The 20,898-nt window shown below is 58.6% G+C and overlaps 1 protein-coding gene across 5 annotated transcripts; it reads right to left on the bottom strand.

Annotated features, from left to right (window-relative positions):
- Nucleotides 1-20,089, bottom strand: CSNK1G2 (casein kinase 1 gamma 2). 5 transcript variants are annotated; one of them, XM_074337490.1, is made up of 12 exons: nucleotides 19,811-20,084; nucleotides 8,394-8,828; nucleotides 2,783-2,823; nucleotides 2,582-2,651; nucleotides 2,341-2,489; nucleotides 1,982-2,216; nucleotides 1,820-1,905; nucleotides 1,664-1,748; nucleotides 1,427-1,575; nucleotides 1,191-1,274; nucleotides 970-1,076; nucleotides 1-883 (listed from the first exon to the last, which is right to left on the bottom strand). In XM_074337490.1, exons 2-12 carry the CDS (start codon nucleotides 8,575-8,577, stop codon nucleotides 829-831), a joined length of 1,245 nt encoding a protein of 414 aa, XP_074193591.1. In that variant the 5' UTR covers nucleotides 8,578-8,828; nucleotides 19,811-20,084; the 3' UTR covers nucleotides 1-828. The 5 variants fall into 5 exon arrangements, 4 of the variants coding, with proteins under 4 accessions (XP_074193591.1, XP_074193589.1, XP_074193588.1 ...); XM_074337488.1 differs by lacking the exon at nucleotides 19,811-20,084 and adding exons at nucleotides 10,166-10,299; nucleotides 11,107-12,137 and having other exon boundaries at nucleotides 970-1,274; XR_012497986.1 differs by having other exon boundaries at nucleotides 842-883; nucleotides 1,452-1,575; nucleotides 19,811-20,089.
- Nucleotides 20,090-20,898: the final 809 nt, after the last annotated feature.

The following is a 20,898-nucleotide window of genomic DNA, read 5'->3' as shown; positions in this document are numbered from 1 at the left end:
TGATTTCATTTTCTTTTATTTTTTTAAAAAAGCCCCTAAGTTCTATGGCTTCCAAGAAGCATCAGAGAAACGGAAGTGCCATTTCTGTACACTTTATAAAGCAAGACCTAGACGCACACGCTGCCGCCGGCACTCCAGCTGCTCCGCGGGCAGCACGGTGGCCTCCAGGGGACCCCGAGGACCACCCCACCCCCGACCCCAGGGACTGCAGCTGCGGGCTGGGATGGGGCTTTAAGGCGCTTGTCTCCCACCGCTCCGCAGCACTGAGTGCGGGCATGAGAAGCCCCCGCCGAGTGCCCATGCGGATGGCTGCCCCCGGGCTCCAGGAGCAGGTGTGGCAGAATACCTGTGGGCCACACCATCCCCCAAGCTTTGGTGCAGCATTTTGTTTGGGGCACTGCCCCCAGCCCAACCTTCCCCTTTGGTTTGGGGAGGCCCAGGGCGGGCACACCCTCGCAGCAACGCCCCACAGTGCCCTCGAGAAAACGGCCTTTGGATCGAGGGAGACAAGCTGGACTTTATGACACTGACGGCGCGGGGGGCCAGGGCCTCCAGGTCACACTACTCACTTCAGCAGACACGGCGGGAGGGGCGCAGGGCAGGTGGCCGCTGTTTTTCTTTTCCTTGTTTTAAATAGTTAATGCTCTTGGAGGGGAGGACTAGACACAGGTGTAGAAATTTCGGCCAAAGTCTTATGTGAAGGGGGTGACCCACGTGGGGGCGGGCGGCCCGGTAGCTCGGAGCCCGGTCTGAGTCTTGCCCGTGGGCAGCTGGCGCACCAGCTCCCCCAAGGGCTGCAGCGGGAGGCGCAGAGCGCCACCGCCAGGGTCACTTGTGTCTCTGCAGCGATTTCCTCTTTCTCCTCTTGAAGAAACAACAGCACCTGGGAGGCGAGAGGGGTGTAGAGCATGAAAAGGGAGCCAGATGGGTCCAAGGCATTCCAGCCCCCGGTTGTTACCCTAGCCTTACTTGGTGTCGTCGGCCACCTCCACTTCTGCGGGAGCTGTGATGGGGGCATTGGAGTGACCAGCGGTGGGGTCATCTGCATTCAGCTCCCCGTTGGTGGAGTTCAGCGCCTGGGTGGGTGGGTGGGGGGCGGAGGCAATAGGGGAGTCACGTGGGCAGTGATCACCACGCCCCACCCCACCCCGCCCGCCCCGGGTTGTTGGGGTCCTTGGCCCCGCCCTCACCTGGTTTTTGCTGTACAACTGGGCTTTGTCCCGAGGCTGAGTTTGCGAGGGCAGGTCGGCGTGGACGGTGCCAATGGGCGTGGGCTGCAGGGCGGCAGGCCGCGACGCTGAGGTAGGGAGCCACTCCACCCCCACAAACCAAGGTCCCACCTGAATCCGCACCAAGGCTCCCAGTACCTGGGTTCCCCGCCACGTCCTGGGCCCCGCCCTCGCCCCCAGGACCCGCCCCCACGTACCAGGGGCTTCCCGGCCCAGTCGTACTCGTAATCGAACACGAAGCCGCTGCGGTCGAAGAGGTCAGTGAAGAGCTTACGCAGGTAGTCGTAATCGGGCTTCTCGAAGAAGTCCAGGCGCCGCACATAGCGCAGGTACGTGGCCATCTCCTCTGCAGAGAGCCGGCAGGGCGGGCGTGTGGACATGGGGGGCGGCCATGGGACACCCGGAGCGGGGGCAAGGAGGCAGCCCTCCCTCACCTGGGAAGCTCTCGCAGAGCACCTCGATAGGTGTGGCCCGCTTGGTATCCCCGATCTTCTGGTAGCGCTCCTTGAGCGTATCCGCCTGCGGGGACAGCCGTTAGCTGGCGTCGCTGCTCACCAGCCCACCCACCCACGCCGCAAGCCCCGGCCCACCTTGAGCCCCTGCCAGGGCAGGCTGCCACGCAGGAAATACATGAACATGTGGCCCAGCGCCTCCAGGTCATCGCGGCGGCTCTGCTCTGCGGGGGGGGGGGGGGGGGAACAGCAGGTCAGCGCGGCCCGCGCGCCCCCACGCCCGGCCCGCGCGCCGCTCACCCTTGCCCAGGTGTGTGTTGATGCTCATGTAGCGCGCCGTGCCCGTCAGGCTCTTGTGCTCGCGGTATGGGATGTGCTTCTTGGTCTCGGGGTCGATGTACTCCTTGGCCAGGCCGAAGTCGATGATGTGGATGGCGTGCTGCCGCTTGCTGCCTGGGCGCCCCACCAAGAAGTTCTCGGGTTTCACGTCGCGGTAGATGAGGCTCTTGGTGTGCACGTACTCCATGCGCGTGATCTGGGGGCGGGCCGCAGTGTGGCCACCTGCTCAGGCCCCGCCCAGCCCCCACTGCCCACCGCCAGCCTGGCCACGGGCCCCGCCCCCCGCCCAGGCTGCCCCTCCCCGGGGTCCCGGGCCGCACCAGCTGGATGGCGATCATGAGCACCGTCTTGAGCGTGAACGTGCGGTCGCACAGGTCGAACAGGTCCTCCAGGCTGGGCCCCAGCAGCTCCAGCACCATGGCGTTGTACTTCCCGCATGGGCCAAAATAGTAGACCTGCGGGACGCCCTCTGGGGGCCGAGCACACACACATACGTACAGAGTACGGAGGCCTGCAGCCGGCACCCACTGCCCTACCGCCCCACTGGGCCCTGCTGGGTACCTGCGGTGCTGAGCTGCTTGTAGAAGCGGTACTCCAGGTGCAGCTGCGGCGCCCGAGACTTGATGGGCTCCTGAAGGCCAAGGCGGACCAAGTGGCGAGTTACCTGGGGTGTGGTTCACCCCTCATCCTGCCCCACACCCCACCAGGATGGGCCTCACATGGGGACAGTCTCTGCTGTTGCGGGGAAGGGCTCATACTCACCAATTTGATAGCTACGTATTCATTTGTATAGAGATTCTTTCCTGTGGAGGAGAAGGGAGTCAGGCCGTTAGGGCCACCCGCCCCCCACTCACCCCCACCTCAACAGGCAGGACACCCTGAGTGACCCACTGACTCCAAGGGGCACCTCCTGTTTCCCAGCAGCTCCCACTGAGCTTGGCCGTCCTCCCAGACCCTAGAAGTGAGAAGGGTGCCCACATGGTGCCTGCACTAGCTGTAGGGTCCCCATCTGCCCTGCACCCGCACCTCCCGAGCTCTGACTCGCCTCCCTCTCAGCGCTCTAAGACCCCAGCCCCAGCTCACCCAGGCACCCCCCATTCCCACCTCTGCCCACTCATGGGGGCCATCCCCAAATCCTCACCTGTATAACCCACTTCAGTTCTCCCATCTACAACAGTGAAAATGGAACAAAGGCCCCGCGACCAACAGCCCTTCTCAGAACCTGCTGCAGCAAACGGGAGCTAGCCCGACCCCTAAGCAGCTAGGCCCTAGTAGTGTGCTCAATGCCTCCTAGTGGGACCAGCAGACAGGAGGTGGCAACTAGTGTGGACCAGCCCATGGCCCCCCTCCCATTCTCATCCAGCAGGTCCCTTGCACCGATGGACGCCCCCCAGCCTCCCTTCCCCACCCCCTCCCATGGTAATCCCAGCACCTTCCTCCCCATCCCCACAATGACTATGAAGTAAGAACCCCTGGCCAGAAGCCTGGGGGGTTTGTCATGGCATGCAAAGGGCTCCCCCAGGTATCCTGTATCTTCCTCCTGGAAGCCCACCCTGGTCGGGCAGAGGGTTTGTGCAGCCTTTCGGCTCCCATGCTGGACCCCATGGCAAAGTCAGGTACGACCCTGCCTGCCCATGGCCTGTCCAGGGCCACCTTGCCCGGGCAGCAGGGCCTGGCAGGCCTCCCAGGTGAGAAAGAGCCCACCCACCAGGTCTTCTAGGTGCCCACAGAGAAAACCAAGTGCCCAACCTCACGGAGCTGCACAAACACTAGTTCCAAAACCTGATGAAGTCCAGTTTTTTACCTGTTATTCCCTAATGCTGGCAGAGTCCCACATGGTCCAGCCACCACTGCTGGGTCACCTGCCACACAAACAAGGAGCCGCCCCAGCCCCTCGTGTGCATTTGCGAGTTCCTGTGCACAGTGCCATGTACACTCGCACTACCGTCCCTGGTCCAGCGGCCTCTCCCAGCGCTGTCCTGTCCTAACTTTGTTATGGGACCGCCTTTGCCAGGTCCTGACCATCACAAACACAAGCCCACATCGTGTGCCCGCACCTCTAGGCCGCAGCTGGACAGCCTGGTCCAGCCCCACTCATATGGCAGCAGACACCACTATGTCTGACCCTACAGGCTGAGGCCAGGGTCCCCCACTGCACATCTGCCCCACTGGCCCCAGTCACTGCCTCACCCCAGTGCACGCCCAGGTGCCCAGATCACTAGGGCACCCAGAGGTCGGGGTGTCTTCTGCTGCGCCGTGGCAATTCTTGGGCCCCGGTTTCCACAGCGGTTGAGTCAGCTTGTCAATTTCCCCTGCGCTCTGCGGTGTCCTGGCATCTGTAGCAGAACCGGAGGAGGCGACATCTCACATTGAACAGTCCCATCCAGCCCTGGGAATTAACTTCTCCCAGCCATGTGGCTCTCAGGGTTGAGGGCTTGTGCAGCCTTTGTTAGATTTATTCTGGAGGCATGCATGGGCTTTGGCATTCTTAGATTGGCACTGTTTTTACACCTTTATTATCCAATTGTTTGTTGCTTGAGTACAGAAATACAGCCAGTCTCAGTGCTGGTAGGACCAGCAGCCTTGCCAAACTCATTCTCCTCTGCTTACTTACTAAAATTATTCTGGCTTTTGCATGGGTATGATCGGGGACTGGTCAGTGGCGTTTCTTCTTTTCCAATCTCTTTGCCCTTTATTTCCATTTCTTGCCATTGTCCGTAAGGTGTGAGTGGAGGTGTCTAGTCATTATGATAACCCAAGGCTTTTCAGAGACACAGTTAATAGGGAAAGAAAGCCCCCTTCTAGTCCTGATTCCTGGGTTTTGATAAAAAATAGGTGTGCCTCTTGTGTTTTCACCCTACCATTTTATTATAGAAGTCTTAAGTACACAGAAAAACAGAAGAACCGTGCAGTGAACAGCCATATTCTTACTGCCTAGATTATACAGTGAAGAATTCGATACCTGTTCTATTGCACATCTATCACCCATGAATCTCTGACTTTAGATAAATGTCAAAGTTGCAGACATGAGTCCCTGACCCATAAATCTCCAGCATGCAGGCCAAGTTCAATGTGTACTTCTAGTTCTCGTTTGTCCCATGGGAGATGAAATGCACACGTCTGAAGTGTGCCACCTGAGGAGCTGTGGTCAGGGCGTGATCCTATGCAATCCCCACCCTTAGCAAAACCGGAGACCATATCCACTGCTCATGCCCCTTCCTGGTCCCCTGACCTGCATCGAGGTGGGATCATCTGGCATGTTCTCTCCCCCTGGCTCCTTTCACACAGCATGATGTGTTCAAGATTCTTGTATTGAGGTGTGTCCGTGGTTGCTGCTGACAGCTGAGTGGCACCCTACCCCAGCGTGGGGACATAGTTACCACGGGGAATGCCTGGGTGGTTTCTGTCTTCTGTCGCAGGCAGAGCTATAGGGGGTGTTGTCTACGGGCCTTCTGCAGGCAGGCTGGTTGCTTCTCCAGCAGGTTTGCTGGCTCCTCTGCAAATGTGGGGCATAACTCGGTGGGTGCCTTCTGTGTTCTCAGCCATTTGTCTCTCTGCTCAGATCTCGTGCCCACTTTTAAGTGGGGTCTGTCCTTTCATTACTGAGTTGTCATCCTTTCATGTATCCTGGACATCAGCACTCTGTCAAATGGTGCTCTGAAAACACTTCCTCCCGTCTCTGGCTTGCCCATTCCCACTCTTAACGATGTTTGCCACAAGCAGAGGTTTTAAATGTTGATGAAGTCTAACTCATCCCCTATGGCACTTGGTCATATTTTATTCTGTTACTTGTTGAGGAAACCTCATTTTTTGACTGCATGTTGAGTTCTGGGAGAGGCCAAGTCCTTGGGGTCCAGCCTGAGATTCAGATGAGTATGTGTATCAGCGTGTGTGTGCGTGTGCATGTGTGCCTCTTAGGCATCCGGAGTCTGCACGTACAGACTCCCGGGGCAGTGCAGGGCTCTGGGCTCCGAGAGTCTCATGACGCTCACATTAGCAGTTTCAGTCGTGCACGCAGAAGGCGAGTCCACAGGCTTGGCAGAGAACCACTCCTAAGGGGCTGTGAGCAGGAGGAAGATTCCAGGGGCCACAGAGATGGGACGACGCTGGAGCTGCAGCTGTGCAGAGCAGGGAGGCCTCCTTCCTGTTCTCCTCCGATGTTAGGCTGAGAACCCAGAAAGCCCACACGTGGGGAGAGAAGTGACCCCAGCCCTTGAATAATGTCTGCTCTCAGCCTGCCCCAATGAAACCAAAACCAGTCCTTGACGGAGTCAAGATAAGTCATCAGGACAAACCTCAATCCAGACTTAAAAGTCTGTGACATGTGGCACCACAATGTCCAACATACAATAAAACATTGCTAGACACATGAACAAGGAGGAGAATAGGACTGTAACAAGGAAAAATAAAGTCAAAGGCACCACAGATGTTGGCATTTCTAACAGCTACAAGTATGTTCAAAGATTTCAACACAAAGGGCAAAATGGATGAATAGATGGGAAATCTCAAGAAATAGGGGAGTCAGGGCTGCCGGGTAGCTCAGGTGATTAGAGCAGGAGCTCTGAACGACAGGGTTGCTGGTTCAATTCCCGCTTGGGATGGTGGGCTGCGCCCTCTGCAACTAAAGATTGAAAATGGCAACTGGACTTGGAGCTGAGCTGCGCCCTCCACAACTAGATTGAAGGAGAACGACGGAGCTGATGGGCCCTGGAGAAGCACACTGTTCCCCAATATTTCCCAATAACATAAAAATAAAATAAAACACTGGGTATGAAATGAAAAATTCACTGGATAACTCCAACAATAGATTGGACACTGCAGAAAAAAAGGTGAACTTACAACAGGATAATAAAAACTGTCCAGACAGAAGCAAAAAGAAAAAGGCTGAAGTAAATGGAAAAGAGCTTGAGCAAATCTGTGGGACAGCAATAAACATACATAACATCCGTGTGATTGGAGTCTGAGAATAAGAAGACAGTAAACTGAGGCAGAAAAAACATTTGAAAAAATGGCTGAGGTTTTTCCAAATTTAATAAGAAAGTGTAACATACAGATCCAAGAAGCTCAAAGAACCCCAAGTAGGATAAATACAAAGAAAACCACACCTAAACAATGGAGAATGAAAATCTGAAACCAAAGAAAATCTTCGAAACAACCAGAGAAAAAGACTCATTACATACAGGGGAACAATGTTCAACATTAGTCATCAAGGAAATGCAGTTAAAACCCACAGTGAGACACCATTTCACGCCCACTAACACGGTCAACCTGGAAAAGCCTGACAACCCCAGGTTGGTGAACATGTGGGATGCCCAGAACACTCAGACGCTGCCCAAAGGGGTTTAAAGCGTACAGCTGTCTGGAAATCAGGCTGGTGGTCCTACCAAGACTAACCTCCCCCGTGACCCAGCACTTTAACGAAAACACTTGTACATAAGACTGGGGAAAAATATGCGCAGGGCAGCTTTATTCACAATAGCCAACACCTGGGCAGAGCCAAATGTCCTTGTGCAGAAGAGATGAACAAACCAGGGCGCAGTCACACATGACAACATGGAGACTCTCAAAAACAGAACAAAAGAAGCCATGTGGAAAGAAACTCGTATCTTGATTTTGTTAAGCCAAAAGCTGCTACCCAGCACGACCCCTCCACACACCCTCTCCTCTGTGCAGACCTGTACTGTTTAGGCTGGTGCTCCCGACGCCCCAGGACAGCACCCATGATACCATCTGAGTCCCCAAAGCTGTACAGGCCGCCCCCAGGCTGCAGGTCAGGACCGGGCCTGGGGGCATGTGCATGTGTCTGCAGGCCTATGTGTGCCTGCGTGTGTGCTCACACACATGGATACCCTAACAGGGCAGCAGGGTGGCTCCATCCAAGGGAAGCTGAAGAGTTGGCTGCCATGCTGCTCGGGGCCCGGCTGTGGGGACCGGGCAGGGAAGGTGCCAGTTTGTCCCATGCCCACTGAATCTCAGTGACTGATGTGACGGCTCCGCCCACCAGCAGAAAGAGTTGGGCCCCCAACCCGACAGTTCGTGGATTCAGAAACCCCAAACCTGGAGTTGCCCAGAGCTCCCAAAAGCTAAGTGCTGAGCAAGTAGCTGAGCTTGCAAGTGCTCCTGGACCCACCAGCTTAGAACTGGCAGTTTCTGTGTCAGCCCTCCTGTGTGTGGTCCTGGACGCCCCCCAACATGGCTGCTCCTCAGACACACAGGAGTGAGGTTGGGGGTCCACCCCTCGTGCACAACCTCCTCCTCAGGGAGCAGCAATTCACACACTTACCTGTGTCCCAGGCCTGATAATCGGGGGCCGCAATCCCCTCGGCGGCCTTCCCCCTCCCCCACCCCCCAAATGCAAATGAGTGGGGCTCACCTAGCCGCAGCTCCCCGAAGTTGCCACAGCCTATCTTCTTCCCGACCCGGAAGTTGGGGCCCACCATCAGGACCCCCGAGCTGGTCCCTGTGCTCCGGACGCTGTGGCTGGTCCGGCCACCGGTCTTGGACATTCTCCGGCCCTCCTCTGACTCCCCTTTCCCTCCTTTCTTGTCAAAATCCATAAGTTTGTGGTACCCTGGCCTCTCCACGGTGACTCCGCTGCCGTGCAAATCCCGGGTCTGTGGAGACCTGAGCTTGCGGGCGGCTCTTCGGGGCTAGTACACCATGGCGCCCGGCAGACTCCTGGCTAGTGAGACGCGGGCGCTTGTGAGGGCCAGGCCTCAGCTCTCATCTCGGTGGCCTCGGGGTCTCGCACAGGGAAAGGACACATTCTGCTGACAGGTCCCGTTGCCTCAAATCTCGTGGCTCCCAGCTGGGGGGGAAACAAAAGCACAGGTTAGAAGGCCGAGACCCACTCAACCACCTGGCCGCCCATGACATAGCCCAGAGAAGCGAGGATAGCCCGGTAGGGTGGCATTAAGTGACAGGGCTGGTGTGGCAGGATGGTATTCTAGAAAGATCTCTGAAGATGTAAGTGCGACCTGGCTTTCCATGGGACAGAGGCCGCGGTGAATTCCCATGTCAAAGTGGTGAGATGCCCCCCCACAACACAGCTCAAGGACGGTTATGCCGGAAGGGTGATGGCCAGTCAAATGACAGAGGCCCCAGAACCAGGTGGGGAGCCCCAACCTGGGTGCAGAGAAGAGTGGGAGCCACCTATCCCACGGCCCTTTCCCCTAAGCCAGAGGGGTCACTCCTCTGAAGAGGGAAGAGAACAGATGGCCGAGTGGGGAGACAGGCCCCCACTGACCGAGGGCCTAGCCAGCTGCAGACGGACTTGTAATGACTCAGACATGGTGACACCTGGAGGCCTTGGGGGGAGAACTCGGGGGGATTCAACCCCTGACCCAGGGTTCCCCCCACCCTGAGGCAAGGCAGGGCCCTGGGGATGACAAGAGGACACATGACTAGGGGTCTCTGAGAACCAGGCCAAAGACAGAGCCTGCTGTCGGACAAACCCGTGGCTCTGCTTCTGGGAACCGGCTCCGAGCCTGTCAGATGAGGTGGAGACCCCACTGAGGGAGACCCTGGCCACTTGCTCATGGAGAGTGAAACCACACGATGGCAGGGACCCAGGGGTGTGCACACGCCCTCCTGTGCTTGCACACCCACATGTATGCACACCCCTACATATGCACATACCTCCACGCTCACATGCGCACACACCCACACGTGTCCTCACCCTCCCACGCCCACACGCACACATGTTCTCACCCTCCCATGCCCGGCAGTCCTCTCCAGAGGGGCCGTGTGTATAAACCAGGCACCAAGAGAGGTCTAACATCCAAGTGACGCTGGAGCCGAGGCACAGCCAATGTGGAGGGGCTGTGGCCCCATGTAGCATAGAGGGTCCATGTACGTCGGCACCACCTGGCCCGAGCAGGCGGCAAGGAGATGGCAGCCAGCTGGGAAACTGGAGATTCTGGCGCACTTGCTGCGCCCCACCCCACCCCCTGGGCCCTCAGCCCACATGTCCCCAGCACGATCCCAGTGACCCCAACTGTAGTACGTGCACCCGGGCCCCCTGCAGGCCCCTTACACAGGGCAGGTGTGTGGACACCTGTGGTTCACTGCCTGCAGGGGACAGCGGGCACTGGGAAGCATATAAGAAAGCTGACCCCCTCCCCAAGGACACCAGCCCCTGCTCACCCCACAAATAAGAGCAGCCACCCTGGCCCAGCGGGAGGCACAGACCCGCCAACACTCTGGAAGGCGCTGCCCACCACCCACGCCACACGGGGGGCGCGTGCTGGGCTCTCTCCCGATGCTGAGCCAGACGGGACCTGCAGGGGCATAGCAAGAGCAGATCACGCACTGGCCTTGACCTTCGGAAAGAGGGCCCCAGGCAGGGCTAAGACCATAGCCGAATGCCCACCCAGACCAGGAGGCCAGCAGGGGCGCAGCCCAGCACACCTGGGTGAAAGCTCCCCGAGGCCTCTGAGGCCCAGGCCCAGGAGCTAAAAGTAATTATCATGGGGGAGGGAGCCTCCCATCCCTCACTTGGCTTCCACCCCACCAACAACACCTCCAATTCCATCCCTGGAGCCTCCCTGATGCAGGGTAGGCCCTCCAGGGCCATGGGCTCTGCATGGACCCTCATGGCCAAGTTTCATTCCGCACTGACATGGCTCCCAGGGGTTGGCGCCTGGAACCTGCCATCCTGCCCAGGTTCACACTTAGTGGGTCTCACAGAGTCTGCTTCCACGTCAGGGCCGTGCTCCTCTGCCAGCACCCCTCTCAGGTGAGTTACCTGCCCTGTTCTTTTCGGGGTCCTCCATCTTGTCAGGGCTGGGGGCCCGCTCCCCTGGTGGAGGCCCGAGGTACCCCTCTGACCATCTCCACTCAGTGATGTCACAGTCCCTGGTGACATCACCAGCACCACCCAGGCCCATAGCCTGCCAAGTCTGGGGCAGGTGGCCTCCCTCCCTGGGCGTGGCCCCTCGCAAGCCACCTGGCTCCACAGCGGATGGTGACCCCATTGCAGGTGCCGCCTTGGAAGTACCCGGACTCAGGTGATCCCAGCTACAGCCCCTTCTAGGCAACTATGGATACGTGTCTTTCCATCCCCCCCCCCCGAAGTGGGAGCCCACCTCTGCCTGGGAATCGGTGACACACGGAGGTAGGGCCTCCTCCCCAGGATTCTTCCGGGCCCAGAAACAAGGCGTCCCCAGGAGCCCCCATGTGCCACGTCCTGGCATCTGCACGCTGCTCCCCCAGAGGGACCTGGACCCTGGGGCCACAGCTGTGAAGTCCAAGGGCACTTGCAAGGTCATGTCATGGCAGAGAAGTGGTGCCCCAGGATGACTGCACAAGAGTCTGCCTGCTCAGCACCCGGTAGAGGTCAGTGACAAAACGGATTAAGCAGAAATGATCATAATACACCGAGTTACAGATGAGGGAGAGGAAGTAGCACCCCCCCACCCCCCGGAGGTGGGGGGAACCTCCACCAGCGGGCAGCACGGAGCCAAATGTGCCAAGGTGGTGGCCCGAAGTCACTTGTCAGTGATCTGGGGTGCGGGTACCAGCCAGCACCGCCCCAGAAGGCGTGCCCAGAGTTCTGACTGGGACCAGCCGGGAGGAAGGAGGCTGGTCTGTGAGATGGGACAGTTGTCACGTGCCTGTCACAGAAGGAGCCAAAGGGTGGACTAGATGCGCTGAGGCTCTTGGGAGAGGGCTGGAGATTCATAGGTGACAGTCACAGGTGGCAGGTTACTCTCACAGTTCAGGAAAAGCAAGCGTGGCCACAGTTTGCAGTGAGCCCATGAGGACAGAGGGTACTCAGGTACTTTCCTTGCAAGCTTTCAAGAGATTTGAAACGTTTTCAAAATTAAGACAAAAAGACAAGGTTGCTGCTACAAGTTCCACAGCCTCAGACCACAGCACCCAAACGCCAAGCGACAGTCTGGGTAGTAAAAGCGCATCTTTTAAATACTAAGGACAGAGGAGTGGCCCTGGTGTGTGGCAGTGTTGCCTGCAGGCGCAGCGGTGACCTGGCCACAGAGAAGCTGCTGCAATGTTACACTGAGTCCATGGGAGAGGCCTCAGCTTGTGGAACAAATGCTGGTAACTTGGCGCGGCCCACGGGAGTCACTGTACTCTTTCCACATTTGGGCAAATTCGAAAATCGCTCCCTGGAGAGCTGAAAGGAAAATGAGGGAGCCTGGGGGGGGGGGGGGCAGGGAACCCAGGCTCCTGCCCTGGGAGACAGGGCTCGATGACAGGTTCTGGTGTCACCGCCTGGGTGACTGGTATGCATAGTCCTGGAAAGAGCACATCTGGAACCTTCCATCACCTCAGAGCACATTCCTGACAGTGCCAGCCTCTCCCCACAGCCTCCACAGACACCCCTTAAACCCTCCTTCTCAGCTTCACACTGAGCTAACTGCCCGTCGAGGGGCAGGGTGTCCCACAGCACATGCCGGCCCCTGCGGGCCCCTCTCCCTGGCCTGCCAGGCCCGTCCCGGCCGGCCTGCTGTCCGATGCAGCTGCACTTCCAGCCCTGCAGCTGTCTGGGTGTGGGCTAAGACGTGTCCCCGACAAGACACATCCGAACCCCTGGCGTCTGAGCGTGTGACCTTATTTACAAGTCAGGGTGGGCCCTCATCTGTGACAATGGAGGCAGACAGGAGAGATGCGGCCACAAGCCAAGGAACTCCGGCAGCCACAGGAAGCTGGAGGAGCCATGGCAAGAAGCGCGGCCCTCAACACCTTGATCTCGGACTTCTTCCTCCAGACCTGGGAGAGAAGGGGGCAGAAAGGGATTCCCAGTGGGGATGCCTGACCAGCACCCCGGCCAGGAGACGAGGGTCAACATCAGCCGTGAGGACCCATGGGACAGCAGGGACCCTGCCGTCACGGACGAGCAGGGCACGTTTCTCAGTGCAGTCATGGAGAAACACCTAAAACCCCAAAGTGGGGATGTCCTGCAGGAGACGATGGTTCAGAGCATCCACACAGGAGAGGTACGGATCCCGTCTCAACAGGAGGCACAAAGGGGACGTAACGACAGAGTGCCACGTGGAATTCTGATGGGGACCTGGGACAGAGAGAAGCCGTCAGGGGAAACTGAGGAAATCCGAGTAAATATGGACTTTGGTTATTAATGGTATCTCAGTCCTGGCTCGTCAGTTGTGACAAAGGTACTGCACTGAAGAAAGTGTGAACAGGGAGATGGGGTGGGGGACACGGGGTCTGCACCATCGCAGTAATTCTGTGCATCTAAAACAAAGTTTATTTAAAAAATCCCAGGGGTGGCCGGTTAGCTCAGTTGCTTAGAGCGTGGTGATAATAACACCAAGGTTGCTGATTCGATCCCCGCACGGGCCACTGTGAGCTGCGCCCCCTTTAAAACAAAACAAAACAAACACCTAAACCTCCATCGCCTAGTGGCCTCCCTACCCACTACAGTGGCATGCCCCTCCCTCAGGCATACGCACATGGTGCCCACTCAGGCTCCTTACTCAAACGTCACAAGACTGCCCTTCCAGCCCCTCACACCCCCCCAGCCCTGCACCCCGCTGCCGTGAAGCAGCATGTATGTGGTCACGGGACGCCTGCCCCAAACTTGAGCTCAAGGACACAGAGGCTTTTGGTACAGGTACCAGGCAGCAACTCAGAGACTGGTGAACACCTGATGTGAAGCAGACCAACAAATCCAAGAGAAAGCGGGCAAATCCGCAGGCGATGCAGCCAGCCTCCCGGAGGCACATCACTGCAACACGACAAGCAGATGAAAGCAGCACAGATGCTCAGACTTCTCTGCCCGTTGGGGCTACAGCAGGAGTAACATTCAGTATGGGTGAGAGCGTGAGGAAGGGGGACTTGGGTTTAAAGGGAAATACTGTCGGTCAGGTAAATGCGGCTCTCCATCCAGGCCACACCACCCAGAGAAATGGTGCAGGACTCGCGACAGCTATGTGGGTGCTGCCCTCTCAGCTTGTGCACAGAAAGGAAGTGGCAGATGGTGCAGCCCCACAAATCCATCCCCACAGGTGGGTGGGCCCCGGAAGTGATCTCTGGGGCTGGGGTTCGGCGCAGGCCCCTCCCTCCACCTTTCCCCCACCCGAATCCCCTTTCCTCCCTCCTAGTGAGCACCTGCAAACCTCACATGCAAACAATGCTTTTGCATTTCCTAAACTCAGAGCTGGGGAAAAGGCAGATGAGGAAGGCGCTCTTGGCAGCCGCCCGCCCCCCCCACTCAGAGCTGTCAGGGCCAGGTGGGTGTGAGCAGATGGGAGGCTCAGGGTGTGCAGGGTTGGAGATCTCACGGCCGGAAGTTCCGCTGGGACCTATGTGGGAGGAAATGAAAGGGCCCCCAAGGCACCTGAAAACCAGCCAGAATGCACAGAACGAGACAATGCCTAGCTCCCCGGTTTTACTGGGGTGGACCCTACGTCACCTCCAGGGGCCAGGCCTGCCCAGGGGACCTGACCATCTGCAGGAGGAGGAGGGGGGCAGGGCAGGCCAGCTTCCACCCTTCAGTCCAGACTCGTCCCCCAGAACTGGGCACACTGGACCGAGGACCAGGCCAGGAAGGCTGCCCACTGAGTCGACCCGTGACACTGGGGCAGCCGCCTTACTGGGAGGCCCAGCCCATGCTTAGCACGCAGGCCTGAGGGCCCCCCTCCCAGATACCCAACCCCTTTTCCCAGAGAAGAATTCTCACCCAGAGTTCTGGAAACATGGCTTCAGGACTGGACTGGGACCTGGTTGGAGGCCGACAGGCAGGAGGGGCACAGCCTGGGACGGAGGCGGCCCAGGGCCACTCCCCGGAACACGCAGGACCACTGTGTGCCATGTCCCACTTATAAACACACTCGTGTTTTCAGGTGTCTGGAAGGATCTCCAGTATGAATGCTACCCACCTCTTGGGTGTTGAGTGGTTTTTCAAAAGCATTCATTACACTTTGCTGTAATTTTCATTTTCTTCAATGTGCATGCTTTACTTTTTGCTACTTAAAAATAAGAACAGGATGTGGGTTTTGTGGTCTCGTTCACCGGGGGCACCAGGTCCTGTGGGCCTTGGTCCTGTCGGTCAAAGACACCGGATACACTTCTCAGGAGAGCGGTCAAGGGCACTGGGCCCCAAAACTCACCATGACCAAAGGCAGGCATGAGTCTGTGAAAGTCTTGAAGTGCAAGATCCAGCCCAGGGCCACCTCAGTGGCTGTGCACCAGCACTGGCTTTCTGGAAAGTGCAGGGTGGCGGGCAGGCAGGCTGCCAGAATCCTGTCTAGGTTCCCAGACTCTGAGGAGGCAGAGATGCCACCATAAAGGGTCAGAGCCCAGCCCAGGACAGGAGAACTGACCCTTGCCCACAGCGGTGGGATGTAAAATCGGGCAGCCACCATGAGAAACAGTCAGCCGTTCCTCAAAAAGTTCAACACGGAGACGCCAACGGCCCAGCAAACCAGCTGCTCAGTGCACACCCACGAGAATGGAAGACAGACCTCCACACAGCACTGCACGGTACTCACACAGCCCAACTCATGGCGGCCAAAAGGTGGACAAACCCAAAGGTCCCACAGCTGATGACAGATAAACACAGTGTGGCCCAGCCACACACAGAAGTGTCACCCGGCCGTGAAAAGGAGGGAGGCGCTGACACTCGCCACAGTGTGGATGGACCTTGAATACACGGTGCTCATGAGAGAAGCTGGACACACAGTGTGTGATTCCACTTATGGGAAATGTCCAGAACAGGCGCGTCCACAGACAGGAAGTGGGTTAGTGATGGTCATGGGTTGGAGGAGGCATGGGGGTGACTGCTAAGGGGGATGGGGTATCTTTTGGGGTGATGGTATATTCTGGAACTAGACAGAGGTGCTGGTTGCTAAACATTGTGAATATAGTAAAAAATCACTGAGGTGTCCATTTCAATGAATTTTATGGTCTGTGAATTACATGTCAACTACAAAGGGAGCATGTGGCGTGCCAATAAAGCTGGTGCCAAGGCGCTGAGAGCACGCGGCTCTAGAGGCTGGAGGCCTTGAGAGCAGGGCTCACCCCTGTGCAGATCGAAGTGCAACCAGCTCGCAGGACAGCTGCCAGAGCCACACCTCCTGCCCTTGGGCCCGTGTTGAACCAGCTTCTGTCACAGAGGAATCGAGGTGTGTGCCCACAGAGGAAGTAACAGACACAGAAACTGGCGAGATAGTGGGGGGGAAGAGGAGGGGCTGACTCTTGGCTGCCTGAGAAGATGACACTAGCCTGCCAGCCTCAGCCCTTTCAGAGGCCCTGGGAGAGACCCAAGCAGACGCAGAGGCCCCCCACAACCACCCAGGACAGGCCAGCCCCCAGGACCTGGGACACTGAGTTCACATAGCACCTTCAAGGTTCCTGAACCTGATGGCTCCCACACACCTGTGCACAAATGGGGTTCATGCATCAGGAGGCTCAGGGAGCCAGTCCCCCAGGGCCACACTAGAGGCTCAGGTAGCACTTAAAGACCTGAAGACCCCAGAGCTGCCCAGCCCTCTCTCTGGCTCATCCTGATGAGGAGGCAGCACCCCTCTTTGGTCTCTGAGATCAGCCCTAGGGTAGAACAGCCCCGTGCCCAGAAGGCTGCATCAAAATCACTGCAAACCCAGATTCCTGGCCTGCCAAGATGCTGCTGCCGGGGACTGGGCAGGGCCTGGGCACCTATGCCCAGTGAACACCAGCAGCTGGGCTGGGAGCCACCACTCAGTCGTGAAGGTTCCATTTTCCACCTGGCCGACCAGCCGCCTGCCCCAAACCAAACTCCCCGAGCCTGGCACAGCCAGGGTGCCCATGCCAGCCCAGGCACAAAAACGCAGGTGCCCCGTTAATACTGAAGCCCAGATAAGCAACTTTTAGAGTAAGTGTACCCCATGCAGTATTCGGGACATACTTATACCAAGCAATTTTGGGTTGTTTGTCTGAAACTAAATTTAGCTGGGCGCCTGCATTTTTATCTGCTCGTCTGGCCGCACCTACATGAAGCTGCCCTCCCCTGGGCACCCTTGAGCTGCCTATGCGGGCACGCACGACCCAGAGCAGCTGGCAGACCTCCCAGGACTCGCTGGTCCCAAAGGCGCTGTTTTCTACTCAAAAATGTGTATTTCTTAAAACTAAGCATTTCCAATGAAAATGTAGGGTCCAAATGAACCCTGAGCGTAAAATGCATACCCAAAGAAGAAATAATAAGCTGTCTCTCACCCATCACATGTCTAAATGATATTCTGGACATACCGAGTTGAACAACGTATATTAGAATGATTTTCATCTGTTTTTTTGTTTTTTTAACTAGGCTACTGGCATACTGTCCCTCCAAAGCACTCGTCACTGCCCATTTGTGACTACTGTGACTGTATCACACAGGGAAGCCGAGGCCCGGTGCTGAGAGGCGCCTTGCATCCCATCAATGTCCCGGGAGGCCTGAAGGCTGGAGGCCCCTGGCCACCCTGCACCCTGCACCCAGCTCCCTGCCCTGCCTGCTTAGCCCTGGGTTTTCTTGGCCCAGAAAGGATGGATATGCCAAGACAGGGACCGACTCCACAACCACAATGATGAGGGGCCCCACTGCTCCTGAGGTGGCCTGGGATCCAAGAGGGGCGGCAAAGTTAACCATGGGACAAGGTATGACTGGGTGTCTCTGGGAGAGAGGCCACTGTCCCTAAGGTCAGCCTCTCAGGGACCTTGCTCAGACCCACCAGTAAACCTGCACGGACACAAGGGGCTCTACAGCTGTCTGGGACACCTCTCAGCTGACTTGCTTCCCAAATTACTGGCTGGCGTGCTGGCTCCCCCAAAACTGGAAGGAGCACATAGGAAGGCTTTTAGTTTAAAAAAAAACAAAAAAAACTTACCTGCTTCCTCTTGCAACCCAGAGATAATTACTATGTAATTAGAAGAGTCAGATGGAACCAGAACCGGCAATTCAAAGAAGTCAGTCTGCACAGGGTTTTGTCGTCACCGTGAAGGGACGCCCAGAGCCAGGTAATGAAATGCCCGTCCCATCCACTTCAGAGAAATGAAAGGAATCAGAAGCAGACAAGAAGACGCTTTACAAGGGCAGACTGACAATGGTGCATGGAAAAACCAAACCCATGCGTGACCACCACTGCAGAGCCCCAGGGGTTTCCCCCATCCTGGGGTGGAGGGTCCAACCAGCTCCTTCCAGATCTCCCTCCAGCTGCCGAGAGCAGCAGACACAACTGGCCCCCAAAACTGGCATCTAACCCACCCCCAGTGCCTCTAGCAGCCCTCCCATTCGGTTCCTTGAAGGCAGGGCAACAAACACCTGCAGTCCTGGAGACTTCTGGGGGTGCTGCACCAGCCCTGCCCACCGCCCTCCCCTCGCTCTGCAGAACCCAGAGTGGTTCCTTTCTCAGGGCACAATTTAGTACGAAAAACAGAAACCAACTACTGGCAACAACGGCAAACTTCCCCCTTTCAAACCTGTGGGCCTGCTCACAATCTGTTCTTCTCACAAAGACTCCATTCCCCAGTGGCGGCCACCCCTTCCCTAATCAGAGGAGTGCTCCCCATGCGCGGCAGGCGGTTTGCCCCCAGATCGGAGCCTTTGTGCTTCCCCACTCACCTCACACCCATGAGCTACCGGAGGCCCTGGGGGGGCTGGCAAACGCCAACTGAGCCTGTCTGTGTCCCCAGGGACAGGGATGGAGGACCCAGGAAGCTGGAGCCCCACCCCCAGAGTTCCAGACACTGGCCAGGCCTGGGTTCCCCTGTGAAAGGCACTGGGGAGAAAATGCCAGACTCCACCTACAATCACAGAATCCTCCAGGGCCATTTCCTGCAAACAACGCGGGAATAGCCCAGCTGCCCAGAGCCTGCCCAGGATGACAGCTTGGACATCACCGTGAGGCTTTCTCTTAGGTCCCCAGCCCGTAACGTGAAAGCTTCCCTAGGAAGAAAGTTGGAGCAGAAGGGGCAGGGAAAGCGCCGTTCCAGGCAGGGCAGGGATCAGCGGTGGGATGAGTGTGGCCACCAAGGAGGCACAGACCTCTCACCACCCCCTCCCTGATCTGAAGTGTTTCCGGAAAACAAAGCCAGTGGTGAGGGCGGAAGGGGGAGGGCGCAGCAAGGCTGAGCCTGAGCAGCACCCCGCAACAGGTCACCCCGGTCGAGACCGTTCTTTGCTGCACAACCGTTCCCCACCCCAAGGCTCCAGCTCTTGCCACAAGACCTTCAGGACAGCGGGGTGGGGGGAAATGTGTGCATCCAAGGGAGAGAGCTGGAGTGGTCACAGGGAGTGGGCAGTGATGGGGGCAGGTGAGGTGGGGCTAAGTGGGCAGTGAGAGAGCAGGGTCTGGAGTGCGGGATCAGTGGGAGCAGCTGGGCCTGGTGTGAGGAGACAGTGGGGGGAAACGGGGTCTGGACTGTGGGGATAAGCGGGAGGCAGAAGTGGCAAGGCCTGAGTTTGGGGGTCACTGAAGGGGCAAGGTCTGGAGTGAAGGGAGTAAGGGGTGAGGGGCTGGGGCTAGAGTATGGGAGTCAGTGGGCTGTAGGAGCAGAGGGGTTGGAGTGTGGGAGTCACGGGGCTGTTGGGGCAACGGGATCGGAGTGTGGAGTCAGTGGAGGTGGGGGTTAGCAGTAGGGTTCGGAGTGCGGGGTTCTGCGGGTTGTACGGGCAAAGGAAGCTGGGGTAAGGGGGTCCAGAGTGCGGGTTGTAAGGGTAGTGGGGTCGAAGGTGCGGGGGTCGGCGGGGTGCTGAGGTACTGTAGGGGCGGCGGGGTACCGGAGTCCGCGGAGGTGGGGCCGCAGGGCCGGGCGCGTGGCCGCGGCAGCCGGCGAGGGCGCGCGCGTCGTTACCTCTCGGCCTCCGCCGTGGCCGTGGCCGTGGCCCCGCGGCCGGCCGGCCGGCCTGGCTCCCTCAGCAGCGCGGCGCGGTCCCCCACTGCGGGTCCCGCTCTCGCTCCGGCTCCGGCGCCCGCTCGAGCCTCCGCTGCCGCGCCGCCGGCCTCCGCATGTTGGGCGCGGGCCGTCCCCGCCGCGCGGGCGCCCGGCTTGCCCGTCTCGTAGCGTCGCCGAGGCCCGCGCTTACGCCGCCAGCGTCGTGGGGAGGACCCGGCGCTCACTGCGCAGCCGCCGCCTCCTCCGCCGCCGCAGGGCGCGCGCCGACGTCACAGCGCGGGGGGAGGGGCCCGGCGGCGCGCCCGCTGCTTTGCGGCAGCGGGTGGCGCCGCGCTACGACCGCTGTGCTTTGCGGCCGCCTTGGGGTAGTCAGGCTGCTGCCCGCGGAGCCAGCGAAAGCACACGGGTGCCGGGACGCGCGGGCGCGCGGAGGGAGACGGGCCGCGTCCACCCTTCGGGGGGACGGTGCTCTCGCCACCCGCTCGGGCCCGCCCCGCCGTTGCCATGGCGACGCGTGACCGGCCGCACTTCTCTTTCGTCACGGTCTCGCCACCTGACGTCACAGCCGGGCGGCGCCGCGGGGTGTGGTCGGCGCCGAGATGGGTCGACTTTGAGGGCTGGTGGCTGGGGACTGGTCGGGTGGGGCCGGGATGTGAAAACAGTCTAGGGTGATGGGCAATCGGTGTGGATGGTCTTCGCAGTGTCCTAATAAGTGGTGACGTCAGTGAGGAATAACGGAGGGATCAGCACCGGGCTGCCTCCGCCGTGGGTCACCCAAGGCAGCTGGCTTGGCTGGGGTGCTGCTGGGCCGCCCGGCGGAGCACAGGCCCTGTACGCAGCTGGCACTCGATAACATCCACCGCCACCGCCTACGGCCTAGACCGAGAGGAGGCGTGGGGAGGGGTGACTGACCAAGGCCCCGCGGTGAGGCCCTGCTCCACCCTCGACAGGACCTGGAGAAACGGTGCCTGCCCTCCCGCATGCCCGGCGTGCCTCTTGGGGGTATTTTAACGTTAGAGGATACTCATCCATTCAAGTATTAAGTA

Source organism: Rhinolophus sinicus, linkage group LG07 (assembly GCF_036562045.2).
Source record: "Rhinolophus sinicus isolate RSC01 linkage group LG07, ASM3656204v1, whole genome shotgun sequence".
NCBI classification, from domain to species: Eukaryota; Metazoa; Chordata; class Mammalia; order Chiroptera; family Rhinolophidae; genus Rhinolophus; species Rhinolophus sinicus.
The sequence above is the reverse complement of the archived record's forward strand: the minus strand, read 5'-3'. Positions and strand labels throughout refer to the sequence as shown.

What these genes read in the sequence shown, in the direction of transcription:
- CSNK1G2 (XM_074337487.1), bottom strand. Translation starts at nt 8,577, where the DNA reads ATGGATTTTGACAAGAAAGGAGGGAAAGGGGAGTCAGAGGAGGGCCGG. An exon ending in TCATGATCGCCATCCAGCTG is followed by an intron (nt 2,217 to 2,340) that starts GTGCGGCCCGGG and finishes GCCCGCCCCCAG; the next exon opens with ATCACGCGCATGGAGTACGT. An exon ending in ACTGGGCCGGGAAGCCCCTG is followed by an intron (nt 1,275 to 1,426) that starts GTACGTGGGGGC and finishes GCCGCCCTGCAG; the next exon opens with CCCACGCCCATTGGCACCGT.